Source organism: Tauraco erythrolophus, chromosome 21 (assembly GCF_009769465.1).
Source record: "Tauraco erythrolophus isolate bTauEry1 chromosome 21, bTauEry1.pri, whole genome shotgun sequence".
Classification (NCBI taxonomy): Eukaryota; Metazoa; Chordata; class Aves; order Musophagiformes; family Musophagidae; genus Tauraco; species Tauraco erythrolophus.
The window spans coordinates 10,747,719-10,767,491 of record NC_141485.1 but is presented as its reverse complement, the minus strand read 5'-3'; the positions used below and the strand labels follow the sequence as shown (position 1 = coordinate 10,767,491).

The window sequence follows — 19,773 nt, the reverse complement described above, 5'->3', positions numbered from 1 at the left end:
AGTTTGCTCCTCTGAGAGGCTCCCGCAGGCTCCACGTCGAAGGTCAAGTCGTTGCAGACCTATTTATGCATGCGCTTTGATTGGGATCAGACTGGGAGCCTCTGGTCAAGGCCCAGGAGCTTCAAAACTAGGCAAAAGATATTGTCAGAGCCTGTTAATTCGTCCGTCAGCCTGAGAGGATTCTCTAATTAAAAAAAAAACACAACCAAACAACACTTCTCTGTGTTTTAGTTAAACACTTTAAAGTTAATTGAATGGGTTCAGGATTAATATTCCTGCTGTGTTTTCTGTGGAGGTGTTACCACGATTTACCTGTCAGAGGGCCTATTTCTCTTAGCCCAGTTTAATAACCATTATATCCCAGCTGCTAAGTGAGAAGATCAGCACAGAGGCAAAGCCACTGACCTGCTCCCCTGCTTGAAACATCACCCCAGAGAGTTTAAGTCTGTGTCTAATAAAGGACGGCACCAGCCTCACCAGGTGGTGAGATGTAGCAGAGGGAATGATGCTCTCATACAGCCAGGACTAAGCAAGAGGATTTCTTTGCAGACCAGCTGTCAGCAGCATTTTTCATCACCAGACCCAAATGACAGTGTCGTCACAGGTTCATGGAATCACAGAATGGTTTGGGTTGGAAGGGACCTCAAAGATCATCTAGTTCCAACCCCCCTGCCATGGGCAGGGACACCTTCCACTACACCAGGTTGCTCAAAGCCTCATCCGACCTGGCCTTGAACAACTTCCAGGGATGGGGCAGCCACAGCTTCTCTGGGCAACACGGTCCAGTGCCTCACCACCCTCAGAGGGAAGAATTTCTTCCTTATCTCTAATCTAAATCTCCCCTCTTTCAGTTTAAAGTCATTGCCCATATCCTATCACTACACACCCTTGTCCAAAGCCCCTCTCCAGCTTTCTTGTAGCCCCTTTAGGTGCTGGAAGGCTGCTAGAAGGTGTCCCCGGAGCCTTCTCTTCTCCAGGCTGAACAGCCCCAACTCTCTCAGCCTGTCTCCAGAGCAGAGGTGCTCCAGCCCTCGCATCATCTCTGTGGCCTCCTCTGGACCCGCTCCAACAGCTCCATGTCCTTCTGCTGTTGGGGACCCCAGAGATGAACGCGGCACTGCAGGGGGGTCCCATGAGGGCATCCTGGCAGTGCTCCTTAACGGTCCCACATGGGCTGTGGGGCAGCTGGAGGGATGCACAGGAGGTACCCACAGGACAGGTCAGTTTTGAATGCCACATTGTTTCGTAGTGCAGACTCAGGCCAGGCACTCGGGGTTAAGGGTGCTGTGAATACGTGCTTAAATCTGATTTTAATTTATCAACGTGTGTACGACTCCCTGCTGACAGAGCTGCTGGGAAGAATGGAGTGATCTCCCATTAGCTGCAGCAAGCACAGTAACGAACTCGTTACTATGGAAATGAGCTTGGTACCCCTTCCTGCTCCCCGGCGGTGAGGGGCTCCGGGGCAGCACCAGGGAAGGTGGCTGTTCCCGAAGGCCGGGTAAGCAAGTGGTACCCAGCTGACAGGCACCCTGAGCCAGGGTGGGCTGGAGAAGCTGTTGCAAGCAGCTGAGTGCTGGGATGGCTGCAGGGCAAGGTGGGCTGGGGCACATCCCACCCACATGGAGACAGCTCGAGAGAGCGGCCCGGCACTTGCAGCCCCATATGGATAAGCACTTCAGTTTATTTCTACATGGGCAGTGGCTCCTCCTGGGCTCCTTGAGCCTGCGAGCTCCTGACGCTGGGAGTGTGTGTGTACAATGGGGCCAAGCGCAGCCTCGTGCTCCCTGCGAGCGACGGGAGAGCCGGATGGAGGAACGCCCTGTGGGTACGCTGGCTGCTGGCACCAGGCCGAGCAGGGCGCTCAGTCTTGGGTTCCGACCCCTGGCTGGATGGGACCACAGCAGCAGAGCTGTGCAACATCATCTCCCGGCAGGAGGAGATGATCCTGTCAACGGATGGAGCTCTGCTCTCTCTTAAAGGTTATTTGAGTCATTGGAGGCAGCTGGGAGCTGCCAAGGCTGAGTGTATATCTGCTGTCCTGCAAAAAGTGCTGGGCTGGTGGCGCAGTACGACACATTGGCCTTTCAGCAGAGAGGACACCCAGGGCCCGTCTCAGCAGGGTGACAGCATGCTCTGGCTATCCTGCCAGGCTGCTCCACCTGCAATGGACATCCCAAGGGAAAGATGCTGCTTGTTCTGCTCCCATAACCACCCTGGTTGAGGATAGGGATGTTTGTCTGCTTTTCTTACTCCAAATGATGTTCCCTACAGGGGAGCTGGCAGCATGGAGGGGCAGGTGGGTCTAGTCTTTGCTGAGGATTATCATACTTCAGCCCATTGATAGGAGGCTTTTCCCATCTGCAGAGGCACACGGGTAAACTGGGAGGGGCTTGAGGTGAGTATTGCACTGGATGCAGGTAGAGCACTCGCTCTCCCTTGCCTTGTCCCATCTTCTCCCTCCTGGCCCCTGGGAAGGGTTGGGACAAGGCTGCTGTCAGCAAGGTGATGTGAGACCTCCACAGATGGCCAGGCATGGTCCCCAGATAGAGAAAGTGCTTGTGCACATGTGGAAACAGCCCCAAGGGACCTCTGCACCCCGGGCTATAAGTGCTCTGGGTCAGACCTTTTGTAGGAGGTAGGTGCACCGGGGTGGAGCAAGTGGTAGAAGGATGAAAAGAAGTAGTGATGGGGAAAAGAAAGAGGGACCCTTCCATCTTCAGCTTCTAGCATGTAGTCAGCCAGCCTAGACAGGGACACGTGCACAGAGCAGAGCAAAATATATCCTCTGTGTTTTCTGTGCTGGTGCTGTAGGACTCCCACTCCTCCTTCAGTGGACGTGTGGGCTAGCAAGGCGGGGGGCGGGAGGGGTAAAGGAAATGAGTTTTGCTATAGTGATAGTCATGATTTTTTGCTGCTTTAAAACCAGTAGCACGTCAGAGGCTGTGAAATGGCTTTGTCCCTCTGTCCCAGGGGGGCCATGAGAATCACTCCAGTCTTGGATATTCTTCCTTGAGTGGCGTATTTTCTTTGATAGGAAAATATACAATGAGAAATCTCCAGATTTGTAAAGGGCATATGTCTGGACATTTAGAAAATATTTCCTATATTCCCATGTATTTACACACACACACACACACACACACTTTCTCTCTCTTTATACTTTACGCCGTATTTTTTTATATATATATAAAACAAGACAATACTTGCCTACATATATATATATACAAGGGCGTGTAGTGATAGGACAAGGGGCAATGGATTTAAACTGAAAGAGGGCAGATTTAGGTTAGATATAAGAAAGAAATTTTTCACTCTGAGAGTGGTGAGGCAGTGGAACAGGTTGCCCAGAGAAGTTGTGGCTGCCCCATCCCTGGAAGTGTTCAAGGCCAGGTTGGATGGGGCTTTGGGCAAGCTGGTGTAGTGGAGGGTTTCACTGCCCATGGCAGGGGGGTTGGAACTAGATGGTCTTTGAGGTCCCTTCCAACCCAAACCATTCTGTGATTCTATGATTCTATAAAAATATGCGTAAAAGCTCACCCAGGAGCAGCAGATACCGTGTGCCAGCACGGCTCCGCTTGCAGGAGCTCGCTCCCTTTCTGCCTGGTCTCCCAGCCCCTCCAGACTCCGGCTTCTCCAGCACATGCTGTTTTCCTCTCTTTATAAAATATCTGTGGCTGAGCTTATCTGGGAGGTACAGTCGGTGCAAAATGGCTATTCATCCGGCCCCCAGGCAGGACTGGGAATACATTAGGTTCTGTGTGGAGCACACTGGGGCTGTGTGCTCTAATGCACAGCCAGCATGAAACATTGGTCCTATAGAAAAGTCCCGTATCGGTAGTTTATGAGCTCAAAGCCCGTCTGGCTCGAGGACCGGCCACACAGTCGGCTGCAAGCGCTCGCACAGCTACCTGCATTCGGAGCCAGCCAGCAGCAACGTGGCTGTGGTTAGTCCAGCACAAAGCCCAGCTGCTCTGCAGAGTCTCAAGTATTTTTGGGGCCACATCTCCCGTTGTGGCAGTTGGCTGTGAGTGTGGGCAGAGCCAGTTTTCATTTGCCCTGTAGGTATTCAGGACACTCGTGGCCTGACATGCGATAGGTCTGAGAGCAAAACAAAGGTGTGGTCTCATTATTCAGAGATTATCAAAGGCTACCCCAAACAAGAAATCTATGAAATGTGGTGCTTAGGGACATAGTTTAGTGGTGGAATTGGCATAGGGACATAGTTTAGTGGTGGAATTGGCATAGGGACATAGTTTAGTGGTGGAATTGGCAGTGTTAGGTCAATGGTTGGACTCAATGATCTTAAGGATCTTTTCCAACGTAAATAATTCTATGAAGCTTTTGCTTTTGTGGATCTGGTTTTCAAAAGCACCAGGTAAGAGCCTGCTCTCCTGCTGCTATCTCAGTGTCTCATCCCAATATGGGATAGCACATCAGTAGGCACAAGGATCATTTGGAGCCCTCAGCAGCCCAAGAGGACCTTTTCAGATGGCTTACATGGGAAATGTGCCCAATAGGCTCAGGAAAAATAAGTATCGAAGTGCTTTTCTAGCTAAAACCATCACTGCCAGAGGACCAGTCCCACCTCTTTCTGAGAAGAATATTTTAATTGGTACGTCTTCAATAGATCTTGCAGGTCAGCAGAACAGTCCTGCTCACATTGCTGCAGGGTCCCAGCCTAGCATCGCCCCATCTGCATGGCAGTGAGGCCAACTTGGGATTCAAGAGAGTAGCTTTCCACTCATTTTTTAAAAGCAGAGTTAATATTAAAAGAAATTATCATAAGTAATATTTCAGCATTTAACTCTTCAGAGAAGGAAGCTCCTCTCATAAAGTCGTTTCCCCGCATAGAATGGAAGGAAAGTGTGCCAAGTTGTAATGAACAGAAGTCTCTGCTGAAGGTGTCAGTAGTGAAACCAGTGCTCTGCAGGCATGGCAGCTGTCAGTCAGCTTCAGACTTTGAAATCTGGGGCTATGGAGACTGAAGGAACTGGTAAGGACTCTGCTTCCATTCCAAGCAGGAAATTTAAATCAAGGAGGAGTCAGGAAGCTACAGGCTGGGTTGGATCAGGTCCACTTTCTCTTCCAGATGTCTCCTGGGACACCATCCTCCAACTACAAGAGCTGTCTCTGCTAGAGACAGTTACTGAGGCCCATCAGAACTGCAGTGGACAATTCCTGGTGTTCTCCATAGAAGCCAAACACAGCTGTACAAGTGCAGGTTTTATTCAGGGCACTCGCTGCATCGCTTGGGGCATTTGAACCTCAGCATTAGGCACAGTTTGTTTCTGTATCACTGCTTAAAGTGTATTCCAGGAGCACCAGTTCAGGAGCAGCATCATTGATTTCTTCTAATTATAAATCCTATAGAAAGTTTTCAGCTTGCAGCAGCCACAGCTTTCCTCTCAGTGGAGCCAATAAAAGTTACGAGTTGCTCCCTGGTTACTGTCATTACAACAATAAAAAGCCAGAGTAATTGAAAAGTGAATCAGGGAAACTGCCAGGTTGGAGAGCAATGATAATAGAAGAAATTACCTGGGAGCCCAAGCCCAGTGTGAAGTATTGTCTCTGGCTGCACCAAGCTTCAGCCCAGTCTGGACAAACTCTTGTGCTGATATGTATCAAACGGAAGACCCGTGTCCTGCATGCAAGTACCAGAGCGTAGGACAAAGCAGGAACAATGTCCATATGCTTGCCAACAGGCCAAACACTCAGGATATGAGCCAACAAGGGTGATTTTGAAACCCAACTGAAACAGTTCCTCTTCCTAAAAGGCAAAATGACAGCAGAACAATAAAAATAATTTCTCCCTTTATTAGCGTAAGGCTTAAAAGCAAGAGCTGGAGACACAGCAACAGATGCATATTTGTCAAGAGAACAATTATTTCCCACTAGACAGATTAACTGATGCAGGAAGACCCAAAAACCCACAAGTCATTACAATTTCCACATTGTTAGGATTAGAAGATATCCATGGTTGTGTTTGCAATCCAGGTAGCTTGAAGCAACTCAACAGGTGTCATCACAGTAGACTGCAAAAGGTTTTTAGTGGTGATGCTGGTACAGAGGGAGACCAGCAAAGACTCCGAAGAGTGAGAGAAAAGGAGCAGCATATGTCACCATAGGCAATGGTGTGTCCCAAGGTGAGTTTTCACACCTGTAGCTCTGGAGGCAGACAAGAAGGAGCAGGGAGCTGATCCGGAGATGTTGTTCTTCCAACAGTCATCTTGAGATGTAATGAGGCACATCTTGAAGCATTCAGTTGTCTTAATCTTGACAAGGACAGGATGCGTGCACCATATTGGAGGTCCCTCATCCTCAGCTACCCTGCCCATTTAAAGTCTGTGAGCACTTCCAGTAAACAAGTTTTAGAGAGGCTCACACATCCCTGCAGATATCCTCAAATGCACACAAACACACGGTGCTCTGGGCCGTGAAGCACTCACAAGGCTGAACACCCATCCGGTGATGGATGAACACAGGTTTTGGGCAGCTTCTAGAAAGACTGTTCACTGAAGGGGGAAAAACAAAAACCTGTAAACTACAGCAAAAAGTTTGTATGGGCCTCAGAGAACTATCCCTGAACGAAGAACAGGGAGAAAATTCCAACACAGATTGAACGTCACACCCTGATGAGATGGGATGGGATCACCACATGTAGACAGGCTGCTCCTGTTGATGTGATCACTAGGATGAACTTAGGATGGAGTTATGGGTTTGGCATATGGACTTAGGAAGAAACTGGGGCTCAAGTTCATAGAATCATAGAACAGTTTGGGTTGGAAGGGACTTTCAAGATCATCTATTTCCAACCACCCTGTCATGGGCGGGAACACCTTCCATTACACCAGGGTGCTCAAAGCCTCATCCAACCTGGCCTTGAACACTTCCAGGGATAGGGCAGCCACAACTTTTCTGGGCAACCTGTGCCAGTGCCTCACCACCCTCACAGTGAAGGATTTCTTCCTTATCTTCTAATCTAAATCTCCCCTCTTTCAGTTAAAAGCCATGGCCCCTTGTCCTGTGACTCCATGTCCTTGCAAAAAGCCCCTCTCCAGCTTTCTTGTAGCCCCTTTAGGTACTGGAAGGCTGCTATAAGATCTCCCTGGAGCCTTCTCTTCTCCAGGTTGAACAGCCCCAAGTTTGAGTATCCCCAAGACAAAGATCCCAAAGGAATGCAGGATTAAATGGTAGATGAGAAATCACTGCTTGTATCTCCACGGCGCTGGTGTGCAATCAGCGCTGCAGGAAGCAAATCGGGAGGGCCACATGCCCTGGGCAGCCTCAAGGCACTCTGTAAATCTCTGCTAACAACATCTCCAACACCGCTGTAAGGAAACCATATGAATTAACCCCCATTTCCACAACTCTTGTTGCCAAGAGAAGCGCTTTTTGTAATCATGCCGGTTGCGAAGCACACGGCTGCTCAATTTTACTTGCTCTTTTAACATTAAAGAAAGCGGGTGGTGAGATTTCCTCATGCACAACAAAGCAGGCTGAAAATTTGTGACTAAATACCGGGGGGATTTGCAATCCAGCTTTGAACCGTGCAACAAGGAGCCACTGGTGACAATTGCGTGCTTGCTATTTTTAGCTAGGCAGCATGAGCGTTGCATCCCTGAGGAACAAGGACAGCAGCAAAGCCACCAAACCCACCAGAATTGCTTTTCAGAGAACTCATCTGGGGCAAAACCAGGAGCTTTGGCTCTTGCCCCTGCTGTTCACTTTTCTGCAGATTTTCTGCACCAGGTTTTTGATTGTTGCAGCAAATAAGTAAATAAATAGAATTGTAGAAATCAGTGCTTCTGAGGATAGATGGATAAAGATGTATGTATGTGTGCAGATCTGCCTACACACAGATACACATAAATATGTCAGGGCCCAGGTTTAATCAAAGTGCACTTAATTTTCTCAGTTAACCACTTCGGGGATTAATGATTTCGCGTGGGAGAGATGAGGTGTGCGGCAGTGGTCAGGGAAGACGACTTTAGATAACTCACCGAGCAGCTCCGAGCCGATAAGGTTTGTCCTGTCCTTATCAGGCTGGGGGGAAAGGAGCAGGAAGTTCTTGCTGCGCCGCTTCTGAACCGCTGGCTCTGCAATCTGATCACACGCTACCACCGCACTCCCGGTTGCAGAAGCGGGCACAAGCTCGCCTCGCCTTGCCTCTGCTGCAGCACTAAGCCAGAGGCGTGGGGCCTTTCTGAGGTTTCTGGACGGTGGGTAGTTGAGAAGAGGGTGTACAAGTCCTGGTGCTCGCTGTTGGCTGGAAGCAAGTCTGTTTTGGGCTCAAAGGCCTGAGAGTTCAAGGTGCTGTTCAGAGCGTGATCATCTGCAGCACACGGAGGGACTCGGGGGCACTCAGGATGTTTCCGTCCTTCTTTACTGACTGCACCGATGGCTCAGAGGGACTCGTCTCCTCACCTGGCACTGCAAGTTAGCCAGTGTGAATGCCCTCTCTTCTGTATTGTTAGTAGATATTAATACCACAAATCTCACACTTGTGCAAAGTTCCTCTGCTGCAAAACATTCATTTCTATATATTCTACAGGAATAACGTGGCTTTAGTATCTGGTGTGTGTAAGACCAACATTTACCTACTGGATCTACAGCAGAAGTCATCTAAGAGGGAAATGCTCTTTGCTTGAGCTCACCACGCAGGCACGACTGGAGAGTCAGAAGGAAAAAAAGGGCAGAGACAAGGTTGTGGCTCATGGAAAGGTGTAAGAGCTACCAGGGGAATCTCGCAGGGTTTTACCTCTGTTGAGATGGGCAGGGCTGATACCGGCTCGCTGCATCTCCAGCCTGGAAGATCATCCAGGGTTGTGTTACTCTACTGCTCTACCAGCATTAAGTAAGCTGGCAAGAGCTCTAGCAACATCCATTTGCAACATTTCACATTGTTAGTGCTAAATGAACCCAAAAGAGCAAAATTTGCAAAGTTATATTGAGGTGTTGAAATGAGATTGAAAAAACCACATGAATAGGGAACTGTGACCTGCCCCCGTGCCTCTCTTCCTCCGAGTCCCATGCCTGTAACTGGTGGCTGCATCTAACTCAGTCCTCTTCCCACAGTTTGACATGCAGAGGATAACACTGGAAGAGCTGAAACACATCCTCTACCACGCCTTCCGGGACCACTTAACGATGAAGGACATCGAGAACATCATTATCAATGAAGAGGAGAGTTTAAATGAAAACTCTGGCAACTGCCAAACAGAGTTTGAAGGTGAGAGAGAAAGTTTCTGTGTTTCTGTACAATTATTCTCTTTCTGCTTCACCTGTAAAACACACTCTGATCCGTGGCATGCAATGGGCAAGGATGCAGGGAGTTAGCATGGAGTTATTTTAAAGTAAGTAGCGGTGATGCTCTTAGAGAGCTCAAGAGCTGCCTTAGCCTTCTTCCATGTGGTCTAAGTAAAGCTAATCCTGTTTCAGGCAGGAGGATGAACTAGTGGGTGCTTTGCCTTATGGCTCTTTTCTCTGATGGGATTCAGGCAGAGGGATGTGCAGCCCGTGCTGAGGTGAGTGTCTAAGACAGATTGAATTTCCCTACAGAAATATGCATCTCTTTCTGAAACTATCATGGAAAGACTTCATGGAAAGCTGTGTTAGGCACCACCCATTTTCTGTTGTCTTTCCATAAACAGAAAAGATCTTCTGCCCGGGCCTCCCACGAAACAGCCGGGGAGGGTCCCCTCTCTCTGCATTGTAACACCAGCACTGAGCAGAGCTGGTGCCTCTGCACCTGACCGCCCTGCGCATCTCTTGTTTGGGACCACTGGTGTGGGTGTGCAATATGCTGCACAGACCCACCCCAGGACAGCTCATCGCAACACATGTGAGACCTTCTGCAAGATCCAGGTCTAAGCAACCCTCAGAGGTAGCTAGAGAAAAGGAAACAATTTTGCTTCGGCCACTGTGGCTTAACACAGCCTCCTCTCGGCAGTGCCACAAGACCGTTGAGTAAGTGATCAGCAACTGGGATCAGACACAGCCTCAACTGTTTCAGTGGGTTTTGCACGTTGAATGGAGCTAACACTGGCAAGAGCATTCCCCTTTTGCCAAAATGGGCAGTCAATTTAAGGAAACCACTTTAAGCCACCTTAGGAGGAGGATTTTCTTGGACAGGGAAACTCATGCTGCTCCAAAGCATTGCTGGTTGGAGCAACTAAACGGGTGCAAATCACCTCAAGTGGAGAAAAGTCCAAGGAGACACCTACAGAGAACATCAGGGCTTGGGCACGTCACCCTGGGACAGCTACCGCACTTTCTCACCCACAGCAAGGCCACTTTATATAGACCATTTGAGGGGGAAATCCTGATGCTCTGAGGGGTCAAATAGCCTCTGAAATGGCACCAGGCAGAGTCGCCAAAGTGTCTTTAAAACAAAGCAAAGGATAAAAATATGAGTGGGGTTCTTAGCCTGGCTAATTAATGGCATTCAGCAGCTTCATCCAGCACACTCACCCTTTGCTAAATACTGCAGAAAAGATGCAGAATGGCGCAGCTGAATTTTAAAAAGCCTGCTGGAGGGAGGCAAGCAGCAATGCTCTTCGAATCAAGCCAAGCAACGGGTTTTTTTTGTCCCTCCTGGAGAGTAGTAAGGAGGAAGAGACGTTTACTTACGTGAATGGAGTTAGTCCCCACTGACCTGCTGATTCAGTGGAGACGTGCCAGCTGTCACTCCAGCAAGGGGCACGCAGGCTTCTTTCAGCTTCGGTACTTGGGTGAACTATCCCAGTCACACCAAAAAAAAAAAACAAAACAGAAAAAAACAGGTCCGAAAACCTAAATGCTCAGCATCTCATTTTGGAAGTCCCAGCTTCCAAAAGTACAGCAAGAACAGCTTTTCTCGTGGGATGTTGGCATTGGTGGTGCTAGGCAGAACCTAGAAGCAAAACAGACCCTTTTTTAGATGTTGTTAGAAATACACACACACGCACAAATCCACCAGAGAATAAAGATCAACTGAACACTGTCAACAAAGACACAAAGTTTTGCTGCAAGTCCCAGAAGAAGGGAACGATTCTGGTCCATGGCAGCTCTGACGTGAGTATTTCTGCCAGGAAAGGCAGGCTGAGAGCAGGTTGCATCCCTGCAGCTCTCCAGGCTGGACATGCCATTCCCTGAATGACCCACTTCTGTCCGCGGCATTCCCATTTCCCAAACACTAAGATCCCTACAGGACTCAAAAGCAGGAATTATGGGGCCTCAAGGCGTGGAGCAATGGCACTATGGGAGAGCTGCCATGAAGGTGGGACAGCATCTCAGCCTAGATTTAAAATCAAGAATCATAGAATCACAGAATGGTTTGGGTTGAAAGGGACCTTAAAGATCATCCAGTTCCAACCCCCTGCCATGGGCAGGGACACCCTCCACTACACCAGGTTGCTGAAAGTCTCACCCAGCCTGGCCTGGAACACTTCCAGGGATGGGGCAGCCGAAACATCTCTGGACAACCGCAACAAATGGATGTTCGGAAGTGTCTCCATGTAAGTCAGTCACCTTTTGCTCACTTCTTAATTAGTGAAGGAGATGCTTTTGGGATGTAATTTCTTAAGCTTATTTTACGTGCTGCCTTGGGATCAGATTAATTGCACCTTAAAAAGCACCTATTTCTTTCAACTGTAAAGGCAGCCTAAAGGGACCAGCTTAGAGGGTCACATGTATATTTAATGTACATTTCATCCACCTCGTTGAAGTGCCTTTAATTATGGGTAGGAATGAAGCCAAGATGAACCCTGATGGTTTTCACTGAGATTTGGGAATGGCTCCTAAGGGAAGAGACACAGCAGATACTTTCAGTAGTATCTTGCTGAAATGAAGATCTCCAATCACTGTCACCTCACCATCAAAAAGAAGCCCCGAAACCCTTCTCCATTCCGTGGACAGAGACATCCCCCCTTCTCCACACCTGGGGTTAGCTGGCTCAGCCCAGCCAGGTGCTAAACAGCATCATACAGGAAACATCACCATCAGCACAAATGGGTACACATCTCTGTCATTCTCACAATTTTGCCGTCTTCGCTTCTTGTCATAATAAGGTCTTCACAACTATGTAATATTCTTCCTGTACCAGCACGGAGGATATGCCTTGTCTCTCACTCCCATGCTCATATACACACACACAGCCACACACACGCTTTAAGCCAAATACCATGTGGTCAGGGACAAGTCCAGGATTTTGTTCAGTTCACTCTGAACATGAGAGTCGTTTGCAAGATGTCAGGTCTGGGCTTAACATTACAACTTCCCCTCCTACGCATTTCTAGGAGTTTTCATTTGCCTTCTTCTGAATGAAGAGCAAAGCGATGAAAATGCCCAACTCCTCAGTACAAGCAGCCCACACCAGCGCCGCCAATAAAGAACACACCAGGAGGGAGGCACAGTTATGTCTTCAGCCTTTCTCTCAATTTTTATTAATGCTTAGGGCAGGAGAACGAAGCTGGGAGCCAAGAAGAGTGTACGTTTTTATGAGAAGAGACACAAGAAAAGGACAACTGTTTGCAGTGACATTGTACTAACAAAAATTTGTATTACAAAAATCATTTGTCTAGAAGTTCCCTTTATTCAAACGCTCATGACATTAAGCTCGTGGCAAACAAGAGAGCTGGCGGGTTACGGTGACCCGTGCTGCCTGCCGTGGGAATTTCATCCTCAGCCCCGACACTCAAATTAACTGGATGAACAAGAGCTGCCACCACTCCCCACCCCGCTCCCCCTGGACAAGCACTAGGACCATCCACTCCTCAGCTAAGGGTTGGGAATGAAAAACTGACCTCTTAAAATGGAAATAACTCCATCCAGCCAGAGAAAGCAAATATCACTCACCTTTGGCAGGGCTGTGACAGAAGCTGCTATAAATACACTGTAGCTGTTCATGTTAGCGAGCCTTTTTTCTGCAGGTGAGAAGGCTCTCAGCGCTTACTCCGACCATCTCAAACCCACTGTGGGCATCGTGACCAGCCTGACAGCCACGGCCAGCGGACTAATGCACCCTGAAGCAGGCTGGAGCCATTAACCCCATGTACTGGTGGAGAAGTCATAGTGGTGGCAGCTCTGTCTCTTCCACATGGCGAGTCCTCCTTGCCAGCACGTTCTCTGCATGTTCAGAAGGTGAAGGATGACTCAGCCTCAGTTTGCCTTCACTTCTTGAGATTTCATTTACGTTGGACAGCCTGGGAGTTGCTCTCTCCTCTAAGAGGAGGCTGGGACATCTCCAGAGAAGCTTCAGGCTTCAAGGAACCAGCTCATGTCCAAACCCCAGAACTTCCCACGGGTTTTAAAAACTGCTGCTGGCAACCACGTGCAAAACAGATCAAGCATCCAGCCCTGTGACAATGCCAGCTATGGAAACCAGCAGGAAAAAGCGCAGATGACGCGCTTAAAGGATCTATGAATTTGGAGAAAAGAGAGACTTGAGGGCAAAAGCTCACCAGTTAGCAGAGAGGGCAGATGGGTCCTCATATTTAAGAGGGCAATACACAGAGCAGCACCTAGTCGTGTTTACAGTTAAGAAAGTCAGTAATTTCAGCTGCTTTGTCTCCCTGTGCATTCCAAGGGGGCAGAGGAACTGTAATACTCATCTTCTTGCTGAAGTAATTCCTGCTGAGCCCCAACCAACAGTCAGAGGGTCTCTCTGGGTCTGCAACATCTCTACATTGCAGCACAGACCTTTCCTCTTTCTTCTGGAGTTATTTGGTAGGTTATTTGGCTACTTTTTGTTCCTTCAATAGGTAAAGAACAATAGCAACGACTTACCTGGATCCCACTGCCTTAAAGCTCTATTTTTACTTCATGGTATAATGGAAGACTGAAGAAATTGTTCAATTCAGGAACACTTCTGCAAGAAACACTGAACATGCTTTTTTTTTTTTTTCCTTTGAATAGGAGAGTTGCCATCACAAAAAGCCTTGGCCAGTCTTCGACTGCTCACCCAGTCACTGTAATCAGCATCAGGGCCCCACACTGAACGGCAATGCTGACCGTGACGGCGTATGTCACTGCTTTGTCTGCTGGCTGGAAGCGTTTCCAAAGTAGAGAAATAATAGAAAAATAAATAAAGAAATAACTAAAGCTGTGATTTAACAAGCTTTTCAAAGCGCCGAGGCATCATGCATAAAACCAAGGAACCACAGTATTGATTCTGTGTCCATTACAAAAGCAAGTGAAGGAATTGAGGAGCAGAGCAGTGCAAGCAGAAAGCAAGTAATTTAGGAGAGCTGCCGTAAGGTGGATCTCATTATCTGCTCGGAATATAGTGAGTCCCTTGGAGCACAGACAGTGCAGTGTTTCCCTGCCCTGGGCAGCCTGACTCAAAGTGCTGCCTAACGAGGGATTCTTGTGCCTCCGGTGCTGAGCTGATGCTCGGGGACCGTGTGGGAGCTGGGATTAGGACACAGGCACCACTAAATCCTGGCCAGAGGAGGGGAGGGGTGATGAAACAAGTGTTCAAAATGCAGTGTCCAATGCTCCCCGCTCTCTGTGCGATGAGGTTCAAGCCTGAATCAGAACAAGGGTTTTTTCCATATATTCTAAAAACATTCTCCTGGACTTTTCCAAACATGGGCACTCGGAGCCTTTTCCTGGTCACATTACAATAAACATTGTAATTCTGAGCTTGTTGTCAACCATCCAAAAGTCTCCCATTATCAGAAGTCCATACATGAGAACAATGTGGTGGATACACCCCTTCTCAGGCCAAAACAAGACCAGGTGTTACTGCCCATAGCAGCAGGGAGGAACTATCCATCCCATGCATGAGGATCTTCTGACTTTCTGAGATTATCTCAGGGGACCTTCAAGGCCTTTGCAAACAGATTAGTCTTCACAGTTCCCCAATACAACATATTGTTCTGATCATTCATGGGAAGGGAGGCTAAGACAGAGGCACGAACTGGTTTTAGCAAGTGACAACATGAATCCCCACTGATGAACTTAAAAAAAATTAAGTAAAATAAGTCAAACACTAAAAATCCCAACTCTGCATTTTAACTGCTGCAAATTACCCTCACCTCTTTTGACAATTATTCTGCAAACGTTCATTTGAAAAAGTTCTTAATAAGTCTGATTTTGCTTAAGCACATAAAACCTAAAGACAGTTTGGAAAAATGACTAACGTATCATGCATACTCATGGGAACTATCGCAGTGGGGTTTTTAAGTGTTGTCAGGGAGCGCATCTCGAATCTCTGCTTGGTCCCAGTTGACCTGGATGAGTCTAAGGGGTTCACAGAACACCAATATTTCTGATTAAAGAACTTTCAAGAGAGCTTCATAAAGAGCTTGAAAGAAATACACAGATGAACCAAAACACACCCATAAGCATTTGAAGGGTTTAAAAGCCAAGTTGAGAATCACAGAATCATAGAATCATAGAATCATAGAATGGTTAGGGCTGGAAGGGACCTTCAAAGGTCATCTAGTCCAACCCCCCTGCAAGGAACAGGGATATCTCCAACTAGATCAGGTTGCTCAGGGCCTCGTCCAACCTGGCCTTGAACGTCTCCAGGGATGGAGCATCCACCGCCTCTCTGGGCAACCTGTTCCAGTGTTCTACAACTCTACTGGTAAAAAAAAAGGACTCCCTGCAGTATGAGAGGGTGGTCTATTAGGAAAGTCGGTTTGAAAGCAATGAGGGGTAAGGTGGATTATTTGGCAATATCCCAGCAGTGAGAAGTAAGACCAGGTTGGTGCAGGGGATCTCTGAGGTGTGGACTAGAGGGTTATGCCAAGGTGATAATCAGAGGCAAAAGAGGATTTCTGAGCTCAGCTGACCCAGGTGGAAAGCAAAAGCATTACTTCGGCCGAGCATCTCATCTTTCCCATGTCTTCCCTGCAGTGCACGCCCAGAAGCAGAACAGACAGACCTGCGTACGGAAGAGCCTTATCTGCGCCTTCGCCATGGCCTTTATTATAAGCGTGATGTTGATCGCGGCCAACCAGATCCTGCGGAGTGGCATGGAGTAGCCTCTCACCATGACACTGTGAACCAAACTGACCATGCATGCGCATGCCACCGGGTGAGCTCCCCCCGAACCGACTCTCACGCGGCAAAGAGACAGAGGCAGGCAGATAAAGCACTCTTCGACAAGGAGCCTGAGGCCAGCAGCGTAATGTGTCTTGTGAATCAACTACATCCTTTTGGCAGGGACATAAAAGGGCTGTCTTAATGCTTTAAAGGTTTCGTTTCCTAATGCAATAAAAAAAAAAAATGATACAGGAGTCCCGAATTATTGCTTCTAAACAGCAATGGTAACTTGGAAGAAACTTTCATCCCGCAGCCCGTTTTGCAGTTTTAAGGAGGCTCAGCCTCATGACTTATTGCAGCGGGGCTGTCTTTTAACCTAAGGGCCGACTGACTATTCCGCGTAGCTCTCCGCTGGGCCCTCATTCCCAGGAAGTTGATCGTAGCATTGCCACAAGCAAGTCCTGTTCGTTTTATCTCATGTACTCCAGCTTCACTTTGTTTTTCCCTTATGACCATGCCTTTGAGTTTATGGCATTAGAGGGGAGCTAGAGCATCCTTGTACAGTATTTTCAGAGTTAAAAAAAAAAGAATTCGCCAGCATCATACAAAATTTCTATTTTTGCTTCGTAAACGCTGCCTTCGACACAAGACTGTGGGGCACCATGAGTTCTGTTTGCTATTTTTTTCCGACTGTGAATCAGGGCCTGAGAAGCACCACCTGTTTTCACCCATGGGCATTTCCAAGATTTTTGCACAGTCTTCCAACCGACTCTGCAACCACCAGCGCCAGTTAAAACTCCCTCTATTTGGTCCCATCTGCATATTCAACATTTGCTTTCCAGCAGTTTTCCCCTTCGTCCGCATTGGTCTTCAATAACCTTATCTGAGGTGAAAACCATGAGGAAAGCTCAGAAAGAGCTTCCCTGCCCTCACCTTGCCTGCCCAATTTTTATTTATTTCATTTCATATGCCCTGGTTGTGATCTGCAGTGAAACCTCTGTGTCAGACACTTTCTCGTGGGAGAGGTTATGTTTTTACCTACACAGCGGTGTGTGGTTTTGACCAGCCAGTTGCTCCAGTCCCTACCAGGAGCTGTCCCACCACCACCACCACCATCATCCCATGGGCAGGCTCCAAAGAGGGTAAGCTGAAAAGCTGACTGCAGCAAGAGACGAAGGAATCAAAACTAGAGCATACTGCCCTATGCTACGTCATGTATCAGACTTTCAGATCCTGCAAGTGTTAGTTATTTTTCCTGGAAGAGATTTTAACAAGCAGCAAGGAGAAGATGCAGTCATGCAGACTGTAGACACAAAATGTCCTGTGGAAAGCACAAGGACTGGGCGAACCTGGAGCTAGGATTACATCTGAGAGCATTTTTCCTTTTAAACTTGACATAAATCCTTGCATTTACCTTCGGATGAACTGTGCACCTGTGTGTCACCCCAGGAGATATCTGGTTTCCTTGCCCTTGTGGGAGAAGTTTTCTTGCTGGTGCTCATGTTCCTGGCAGAGGGAGTGCTCCAGGGGAGGTCCACGGAGGCACCTGGGCATTGGAGTTGTGGTGGCTTCATCCTGATGGCTGGGTGAGCTCCAGAAACACCAAGGAACAGCAAGATCTTGCTCCTGTAAGTGTTGATGACTGTTTCCTGTGTCACGAGAAGGGGCAGGATGGCTCCCCAAGGAACTGCGAACCACGAGCTTCCCTCATCCCACACAGCAGCCATCGGCTTAAGCCTGGATCCATCCCAAAGACTCGTTTCAGGTCTTTCTTTGATTACAAGTTCGATCGATAACATTTAACCTGTATGTTTTAGTAGCCTGATTTGAAAATTTGAGTCTCATTGTTCTGTCTCACATCACCCCTTTAATCTCACATCACCACTTTGGATTTTACCTTTAGGTGTGTGTCTCAGTCGCCCGCCTCCACATTGTTGCCATTTTCTTGTTGCCTCCCTTCCATCACCGAAGACGACAGCCGTCTTTTCCAGAGCAACGGAGTTATTTTTTTCTGCCTTTCACAAACACACACTTCTGTATTTCTGTTCTGCTGTGACTAATAGAGGTCAACTGCAAAATATTCTGAAAAACATTATTACATCTCACAGAAGATGGAGAGATTTATGTTTGCTATGGGGTGGCAGCAGGCTTCAGACTAACATCAGAAAATCTTAGGCAAGCTCTGAGTGCAGGATTTGCACCTGTGGGGAGCCAAGGCACAATCCCGGCACTCGCTGCACTGGACATTGCAGATAATGAGCTTTGAGATCATTTTAAGGGAACTGTCATCCACATTTTTAGGTCTCAGGGGCATGTGAAAAGGTGGTGGCAGCAGAAAAAAAGTCTAAATGTTACTTGTCACTGAGTAATATTTATTAAGATAGTTTTCCCATGGTACTGTACTGGAGTAAACGTGGGCAGCAGGGGCAGATGGAGATGGAGAGAAGAGGTGGGCACCGACCCACCAGCCCCACTCAGCAATGGCAGAAACACAGGTTGGAGGGGTAGTTCTTCACTGAGCCCAGAAACACGAGCTAAAACATGTAGACCAGGCATTTCTCCACGTTCTTCTCACTCATCTGATAGTTAATACCACAGAGACACCAATTAAAACAGCTACCTTATGAACGAGATGATCTTTTGCATTCCTTTAAGCTTTCTGGAAGGCACCATAATTTCTACATGCATAATCCATAAAAACCTTTGTAAATACAGCCATTTTCCAGTATAATTCTTCACCTCGAAGCTCCATTTGTAAAATCAAACCTCTAATTAATGTATGGGTAATAGCCATAGCCTGGTGTCAGTAGAGTTCATTGCAAAACTCCCCACTGATTCTACTGGGTACTGGATTTGGGGGGGGTTTGGGGTTTGCTCTTTCTGCAGGAAACCCAATTTATCCATTATGAGTCAATGTCGTGTCTTGCCAGAGGTCTCCTTTTCCTTCCTAGAGCAGTCTTTCTCTATCTAAAGGTGTCTTGGAGAGATCCTTTCTTTAATCAGTCAGGCTTTTCTGGTAGCTAGTTGCAGTGCAGGATGATCAGGCCAAGCCATTTCATCCTTTCCCCTCCCCGCAACCTTTCTACCGACACCTTCCCATCCTTCCTAGTCAGCAGCATTGGACCTGTGTCTCTTACCTGCCTCCCTGGCTCCATTTATGTAACAGCCATTTATCTTATTTTTTTTTTTCTTCTACACAAGAAGGCAAAAAAAGGACTTTTTGTTGCTTTTACAGGCAGCGGGTAAAAATAGATCAGTAAAAGTTTGGTTGGAACCTGATGGCAAAAGCTTAGCGGGAAGAAAGTAGAAGAATCAAAGAAATAAAAATAAAAAACCCCACATCCCATACTTTAAGGAAAAAAAAACCCTATTTAATTGCTAATTAACATACTTTCAAAAATACCCAGACTGCAGCAGTGCTAGGTAGAGCTGTCAGAAAAAGCACTAAACTTATGCTTTTGCCAGTTACATGAGAATTTAAGTGCCTTTTCAGCACTGCAATTCTGTACAAAAAGGATATTGCTATGGCAACTCTCGCTGTTCGTGACATGCATGCCACCGTGTCGGAGCGACATGCAGCAGTTGCAGACGCTCTCGGAGCCAAACCAAGGATGGACAAACAGCTCCCAACAGCCCGGGACAGCGTTTCAGCTCGCAAATTAGCAAATTGTTAGCAAATTGTGGGCACCCCAAAGACAACTCTGTTGGCTTAGCCACAAAAAAAAAAAAAAAAAAAGTGTGCAATTAAACAGATTGACATGCAGGGAAGGCTTTGAGATGGACATAATTACTGTAGGT

At 47.6% G+C, this 19,773-nt stretch overlaps 1 protein-coding gene across 2 annotated transcripts in view; it reads left to right on the top strand.

The window, feature by feature from the left end:
* Positions 1-15,974, top strand: part of CALN1 (calneuron 1) — a 134,281-nt gene extending 118,307 nt beyond the window's left edge. Inside the window, exons 5-6 of one of the 2 annotated variants that reach the window (XM_086624721.1) lie at positions 9,079-9,232; positions 15,847-15,974. In XM_086624721.1, coding sequence (XP_086480847.1) covers positions 9,079-9,232; positions 15,847-15,974 — 282 coding nt within the window. Of the gene's footprint in view, positions 1-9,078; positions 9,245-15,846 lie in introns of both variants that reach the window. The other variant, XM_009983759.2, reaches the window with a different exon arrangement.
* Positions 15,975-19,773: the final 3,799 nt, after the last annotated feature.